This window comes from Apis dorsata, unplaced genomic scaffold (genome assembly GCF_000469605.1).
Source record: "Apis dorsata unplaced genomic scaffold, Apis dorsata 1.3 scaffold_530, whole genome shotgun sequence".
NCBI classification, from domain to species: domain Eukaryota; kingdom Metazoa; phylum Arthropoda; class Insecta; order Hymenoptera; family Apidae; genus Apis; species Apis dorsata.
Window position 1 is genome coordinate 276548 of NW_006263752.1, and position 8221 is coordinate 284768.

Here is an 8221-nt window from a genome sequence, read left to right on the forward strand (position 1 = left end):
TATTATTTTATTCGATAACAAAATAATACCATTTTTGTCCTAATGTGTAAGATGGCTTTTCAAGAAAATGCAGTTAAAATGTGATAAGTTTTTGTAAATGCTTGTAAACGTTTTTCCTAAACTTTAAGAAATATTGGAAATAAGTTTAAAAGAGTTTGGTAAGATTAGAATGTTGTATGCGAGATTGGAAGGTGCGTTCGCAAAACAAAAGAGAAACAAAAAGACTAGTAAATATGAATTGCAAATAATAATTAATCATGTGTATATTTATTTAAAAAAGTTATATCCTATAAAAAAAAATAAATTAAAAATTATCCTTACTTGCGAACACACTTTCTGCATTGGTAGCTTTTTTACGTACCGTAAACACAGAGTTTTGCCAAATATATAGTACTTATTAGCTTATAAGTCAACGAGTACACGATTATACACGAGAAATATATATATATTCGAAAAAAAAGAAAAAAATGAAGGATTATTCATTGTAATCGTTATACAGTATTTAATTCCTCATCGAATCAAAAATTGGCAATTTGATGAGAAGGAAAAGACATGTTTCTATCTAGCTATTTTATATTCGTTGCCAAAATCCGTAACCCAAGTAGCTTCCCTTGAAAAGTATTATTGCGCATCTTCCAATTTAAAAAATATTACAAATATTATTAAAGTTCGTAGGTATAAGGCATATTTTTTATGTATGCTTTTTCTGTACGCGTCAAGGAAACGTACTCGACTAATAAAGGATAAAGAACATTTTTAAGGTCAAATGATTCACGTCTGGACATTTTTTTTATTCCATTTTTTTTTAACGTAAAAATTTTATTTATTCGAGCACTATTTCTTCTTTATATTTTTAAAAATTAACGCGCATTTTGCGGTATAAAATAAAAGGAACTCGTACTAATAGGCGCGTTAAAAGTATAAAAAGCGATCGATTTATAGATTAAAATAAAGCTTAAAAATATGTCATTCAGGCCACCATGTTATCATGCATTAATAAACATATTCTATCTAAAATTCATTGGTATCATATATATCTATAATATCCTTATCGAATATGTAATTATAAGCTATTACCTGTCATGGCACTGCATTTTTTCTTACTTTAAAAATACGTAGCTGAATGTTAATGAAAAATGTATATAAAATTTATTTTTTTTTTATAACATAGCGAACGTAATAATATTTACTTTTGCAATATTTTTATGTATCTAACCTTGTAGGCTCTTTTAATTGCAACATATACTACAATCTAATATTATTATCACACTTCAATCCCTATATTCGAATGTTTACCTTTCTTTATTAACATTTGTTCCACATTTAATTGTGGCGGTTCTGTTCGTGTATGCCATACATACACCTAACAAACAAAAACGGAATTACTTAATTTACATAAGAAATAAAGAATTTAAAAATTAACAAGTTAAAAGTACCTTTGTACAACAATCTGCTAATGGTTCCAATTCCTTTCTAGTGATGATTTGAGACAAAATTTCACTTTCCTGATATCCACCTTGAACGTCATATGAAAAAACAGCATTTTTATTTTCTAATAAAAGTTGCAAATTGATTGCAAAACCTGCCATATCTAATGGGAATGGACGATCTGGCTTCCAGGCAGCATTAAAACCAATTATTGTATTAGTCATATTATCACATATCGGTTTCTCAACCATTAAACCACCAACTAAACCCACTGGCCAAACGCCGACTTTATTTATTTTTTCCATCTGGAACATATCTAGATTATATAATGATTTCATGATTAAAATAATCGCTCGATTTGTATCATTAATGTTCTTACCTCGTGAAATAATTTAATCGAATACGTATTGTCATCATCTGCAAAATATACTATTCCTTTGTCAGTTAATTTAAGATTTTCTCGAAGCCATCGTAATGCCGCATTTCGTTGTTCGACTCCACGCGGCTTTTTCCAATTCGGATCATTTCGACCTAATTTATAATTAGGTGGAGTTATTGCAGATAAATGCGTATAAATTAAACCACTATTCTCTAAAAATCGTGTAACAAGATTCGTCTTTCTTTCCGCATCTTCGACAACGATCCAATGAAAATTTGGTATATGCAAAAACGTCTGCGATAATCGTGTTAGTTCAGCTTTTTGTACAGGTCTGGTAAATGTGGGAGTGATGGCATAAATAGTAGGTTTCTTTGTGAGATCCTGTTTTCCTCCATTGAGCATATTATGTCCCTCTAATCTCTTAATTACACTATATGTTAACCCATATATATCTCGTTGTTCAACAATTATTGACTCCAGCGTGTTTCTTAATTCTTGCCATTTATAACGCTCTTGATAATCTTTGAAACAAAAATATAAAAATTATAATGATATAAATTATAATAAATGAATAAATTTATAATTTTAATAAAATTGCAAGACAGTAATTTCAAATACTCAAATATATCTAATTAATTGAATAATAAAGCTTGTTCGGAAAAAAAGGAGAAAATTCGTAATATAAAAAACAAATTAAGATAACTTATAGAAGAAATTTATTTGAATAAATTATAATGAGCATGCGTAAAAATTATGACAAGAAACATATGATATAGGTCATGCATTTTTACATGCATGGAAACTAGATTTGTTAGAAAAGCTGTAATGAACACTATGTGATATCAAACAAATACTTACATATAAAACATTGAAATGCAATAACATGAATCAGGAACAATATTAGGAAGCCCCTGTTATAACGAAATCCACCCCACATATTAAATTTAGTACCGAATTCGTCGGTCAGAAATGTACGTTCTGTCATTATGTCACGCCATGACACTCTGATGATATTCTTCTACAATCACCGATTGTATTTAACTAGTAATAATCTTCTATAGATTTATAATATATTCTAACCTCGAATACAAGGACATATTATATGTCATCTCATAATATCGAATATTAATTGAAAAGTAATCACAACATCCAACTGTATGTATTATTAACAGTTTAATTATAGCTGCGACTGAAATTGTAAAATAATAATGTTTTATTCACACAAAATTCACTTATAATTTTCATAGATGAATTACGAATACAAGATGAAAATTTTTTCCTGATCATTATAAACTTCACAGAGTATAATTTCATAAATAAAAAATAGACGAGTTTACGCGACAGGTAAAGATGACAGGTTAGTTTTTTTACACGAAAAAGTCCCTAGATTATATCTAATTCATAACTTGCATAGAATTCTTGGCGCCAAATTTTAAATAAAAATATTTATAATATATTTTATTAACACGAAGAAAAAAGTAATAGTAAATAATATACGAATAATTTTAACAAAAAAAAAAAAACAAAAATTATAATATATTCTAAAATATATTAATGATTATCAATATTAATATTTTATAAAAAATCTTTCTTCTTCTAATACATTTAATAAAACTTTCCTGCCAAATACGAAAAATTTCTGACATCAATAATTAAAAAGTATTTTTGCTGATTTTTACCTATTTATCTTTTCCTTCTCGAAAAGATAAATTCCCTAGTCGACGCATCGAAAGCAGCGACACCGACTATAGTCGAATGAATTCAGACGCGTGCAATACGAGGCGCGCGTAGAAGGGCGCATGCTGGGATGTGTCACGGACACGCGTGTGTCACGATCGCGCATACATTTATGTCGTGACTGGCCAGAAGGCGCCGTGGCGGGACGAAAGGGGGCGGCATTCGAGGCTTAGGAGAGCAGACAGGCGCGTAGATAGGCCAGCTCACGGTGGAGTTTCCGCAGCGAGCTACGGAATCATCCCATGCTCGTAGGTCGCCGCGTGTTGCTCGCGTTCAGAGAGTTCCTCGTCGATGGTCACGCGATGTGTCAACGCGAATAGTGACCGTCAGAGCCAACACTTGACAACGCCACTCGATCGTAACTCGTTCGAATATGATGGTGCAATGAATTCTTACGGAGTTTAATCGCACGACAGCTTCTATAGATAAAGAAAATCCCGCGTAACTCCGTTTGCAAACTGGTTGTCAGTATCGAGACGACACGACGTAGCTGCTGTGCCTGCTACTCGTGGTGGCGAGTGGCAGTGGTAGTGGTGGTCGTAGCGGTAGTGGTGGTTTCCTATCGTGGTGGTGTCCGTTGGCAGTCGAGAATCGTATCGTGGTGGTGGTGGTGGTAGTGGTGGTGCTGTCAGAGTAGTGCTGCGCCTCGTTCGACGACGGTGGCGAGGGAGAGAAGGAAAAGTGGCCCTCGAGGTTACGAGGCCAGAGGAGAAAGTGGGTGTTGCCGGAGTGACAACGGGAGGATCATCCGGGTCCTCGACGCCAGGACTCGTGGAACAGAGGAATCGGTGTGTAGGATGCTCGTCGGTCATCGCTCTAGGAGTCGACGTCTCCTAACCGAGAGCCTGATCCTTGATCGTGTGCCTCGTGAGTATCAATGATTTTCTTCGAGGACACACATTTCTTTCCAACGTGTACATTTCTTATCATATCGCCTCGATAACTGACTAATATCGCTTCTATCCACGATTATTTATCTTCCATTATTTAAATTAAATTCTAAATAAAATAATTTCATCATCATTCGTGATTGTCATAATAAATACTACGCGTATATCCATCAATAAGATTGTTTAGTTTCCCTCGACAAGAGACATTTAGTTCGACGAAGGAAATAGAGGTCGGATGCAAATTACGAGCGTGGACGAGGTGGTGCGAGCGATGGGCACGGTAATTGGGGCGAGGGGACGCTGGCTCCGGTGGGCGAGGGGGAGCGAGGATGCGTTGGATACTTCCCCCTTTTGCATCCTCTTCCTCGTTTACACCATCTCCCCTTTCTCCCGCAGCAATTCTCCTTCTTTCTCTTCGCTCGCGTTTTTCGTTCTTCTTCTTCTTTCCAACCCCCGCCCTCGCAGTCGGTTCTGTAAACAGGAGTCACTGGCGCGTGAAGTACATGGGCGTAGGTAAAACTCGACTCCACCGGTGCGTCGAGATTTTTTTTTTTTTTTTTTTTTTTTTTTTTTTTTTTTTTTTTTTTTTTTTTTTTTTTTTTTTTTTTTTTTTTTTCTCGACGTAACGAGGGACGGTGGTGTCATCGTGCACAACGATGACTCTGGTGCGGTGCCCTTTCCGCTTCACTTTCCGCGTGCCATCTCCGCGGCCCTCGTCTCGTTGGATAACAGTGGTATACACGAATACCAGAAATAATACTCGAGGCTCGTCGACCGGCCGAGTAGTCGAGAACATCCCCCCACCCCCCTTCGTTTCGTTCTTTTCCCAGTAGTGTGCACTGGCCTCGATTAGTTTTCGCTTAGAGAGAGAGAGAATTGTGACCGGATTATTCTTTTTCCTTTTCTCTATCTACCTCTCTCTCTCTCTCTCTCTCTTTCTTCCTTCCTCCTTTTTCTCTTTTTTAAGGGTAGCATAGAGGGGAGAACGGAAGGGGTGCGCTAACGACGTCACCGTGTCGAGTGAGTCACGGCTTCTAAATTGATCCCCCACCATAGTTGCTCTTCCTCCTCTTCCTCCTCTTGTGTCCCCTACTTCCTCTTGCTTTTACTCCACCTATTCCAGCTTTTTCCTCTCTCTCTCTCTCTCTCTTTCTCTCTTTTTCCCATCCTCATCCTATCGCTCGACCAGCATCACTCTATCCTTTTCCGACTATCCATCTCGTTTCACTTCATCCCCATCAACGAAGCGGAGCGCGTTGATTTAATCCCCGATGCAACGTGCCCTCCGATTTACGCGACGAGTAAATATGCCCGGCCAAGAGGGAATGATCGTGGCCGAGGTCGTTCTCCATCGGGCAACGTGCCTCCTAACTCACGCTCGTTCAATAATTTCGCAAGGTTACGGAGGAACTGCCGATAACACGCGGACGGTTTCGCAAGAATGATCGATCTCTTCGATTCCGGGTTGGGGTCAACCACGGGACAGTCATACCAACGACGATATTTTCGACCTCTTGTGCTCGTTGATAGTTAAGTTTACTTGTTATCCCGCATACGCCGGAGTCAAGACGAGATAAGATTAAATCGTGGATGATATTGCGTGATGACGTTGTACGTGTACTTGTCTCGTTATCGGATGATAACGAGTAATTGAGAATGGGATACAAATTGAGAGGGATTTCCTTTGGAAATTTCGCATTAATTGCGTGGATATGTAATATTAACGTTACTAAAATGGGATATATATATATGTATGTTTTGTTTCTTATTCGTTGAACGTTTGTTAAATATAACCGTATTTGCAATGCAAATAGTCTCGTTAATGCATAAGAAATAAAAGTTCGTTTGATCGGGATCTTTGACTGGTAAAGAACACGAAAAGCTGACGTTTAACGTGTTGAGAATGATTTAAGAGCAGATTGGTTATCGTTGAATTTATGATTGAATTAGTCGAGGTTTAGATTTAAAAGTGATTTAATGAATGGGCATTGCACGAAAACTTTGGATTTAAAGTAGAAAACTATTGAATATGTTTAAATAAACGTTCTTTTACCTTACGATTTCTTTAATGGGCACTTTAACAAAAGGTGTTCGTTATTATATCAGGAATTGTAATATTGAGATATTACACGTAATTTGTATGTGATAATCTTCTATTTGCAGAACCTACATAAAGTTAGAGAATAGACTTTGTTGCGAGTAAGACCTGAAATTATTGGATCGAAACTTCTTGATGTATCATAAATTATTCTGTTACGAAATGCTTTTTAACAAGAATAATTGATGATAATTGTTTCAAAATAGATTTATATATTTTCTGATTGTCATTACATACTAGAGAAAGGAAATTATATAACGATATTTATTTTGTATAATTATGGAAAAATACTAAAGATGTTTATTTATTATAAAATAATAAGATAATAAATAAACTCTTTAGAGAATGTAATCTCTTATGGAGAATTTCTCATAAAAATTTGGATAATTTAAACAAAAAGATTTACCAAAATATTTCTTTAGAAATATATGTAATGATAATTGGCAATGGATTTTGCAAAAATATAATGAAATAAAATTTTACATCGTGTACACGATATCAATTCTTTTTTACTTTCAATCCATTATAAAGTCACTTCTCATTTCCCTCAATATGCTTTTTGCATGACATAACGTATCTTTAAATCTTGCAGCTTTTAGAGGCAACGAGTTCTTTCCTATTAGTGCTTTATTTTTCATAATCTATCAGAATTTTCATCTTTTTACAAGTGAAAAATCATCTCTTCGTTCCTTCTTTTAATCTTTTCAATTCTGACGAACCACAAATTACAATATCTCCTAATTTTACAATCATTACTGATATATTTGCTTGTGATAAGATTAAATAATAATCCATATCACATATTTAACTCGTTACGTTACGAGCATAATTTATACCATCAATGAATCGTATCACGTTTAAAAAGGGAGAATACTAGATTCCACAAGCTCTCTCGTATCAACCAGAAGAGAACGTTTCATGCACTCTTCAAGGAAGTAAATATTTCCCATTACCCCGGTTTTTCAATCCAGTCAAAGAGAGAAAGAGAGAGAGAGAAAGAGAAAGAGAAAACGAACCAACGGTTTTGCGTTTCCGAGCATTTCCCCGGTTTCTCGTTTGCCCGGAACACAATTCACGGATTCCAACCCCCTACCCTGTTTAAGTTACGTTTTAATGTAAACCCTGTGTGTTCCCTTTTGACCCGAACCCCATCCATGCGCCGGCTGTTTTCTCATTAAGGAATGGAAAAGTATCTTACAGCGTATATACACAACGTGAAAATAAGAAAGAAAGAAAGAAAGAAAGAAAAAAAAAGAAGAAAAAAAAAAAAAGAAAGAAAACGAAACCTCGCCACGTCACAGCCACGATTCATTACTAGACAACTCGCTGAGCGGCCATTCGTGACAATATGACGGGATGAATATCACGGAAATATCGGGGAACGCTTGGGCGGCCAGAGAGGAATCCATTATCGAGCCTTAGTATCTCTCCTCTATCCATTTGTCCGCCGGTTCTTTATTTCTTTCCCGATGATGCTTTATTAGCGTCTCGTTTCCACGGGATGAATAGCTGTTCCGGTGGTGGTGGTTGGTGGCGCGACTGGTAGGGGTTGAAAATCGTCGTCAGCTCGCGAATTCAATGGCCGCGAGCACCGCGAGTCCCGGTAATTTCTTCTCTTCACGGATTAAACGATCGTCGATCGTCGAGATTGCATTTCGCTGATAGAGGGAGAGGGAGAGGGAGGGGAGG

At 36.2% G+C, this 8221-nt stretch overlaps 2 protein-coding genes across 5 annotated transcripts in view; one reads left to right on the top strand and one right to left on the bottom strand.

Annotated features, from left to right (window-relative positions):
- Positions 1-86: 86 nt before the first annotated feature.
- The window catches only part of LOC102674586 (galactosylgalactosylxylosylprotein 3-beta-glucuronosyltransferase I), an 11895-nt gene continuing 3760 nt past the window's right edge, over positions 87-8221 (bottom strand). The window contains exons 1-4 of one of the 2 annotated variants that reach the window (XM_006620798.2): positions 2666-2996; positions 1808-2328; positions 1437-1733; positions 87-1363 (exon numbers count right to left, since the gene is read on the bottom strand). In XM_006620798.2, coding sequence (XP_006620861.1) covers positions 1265-1363; positions 1437-1733; positions 1808-2328; positions 2666-2792 — 1044 coding nt within the window. In that variant the 5' untranslated portion in view covers positions 2793-2996 and the 3' untranslated portion in view covers positions 87-1264. Of the gene's footprint in view, positions 1364-1436; positions 1734-1807; positions 2329-2665; positions 2997-8221 lie in introns of those variants that run through there. The other variant, XM_031512942.1, reaches the window with a different exon arrangement.
- LOC102674706 overlaps positions 3482-8221 on the top strand; it is a 43779-nt gene continuing 39039 nt past the window's right edge. For all 3 annotated transcript variants that reach the window (XM_006620799.2, XM_006620801.2, XM_006620800.2), the window contains exon 1: positions 3482-4411. The gene's annotated coding sequence lies outside the window, so the exon portion shown is untranslated. The remainder of the gene's footprint in view (positions 4412-8221) is intronic.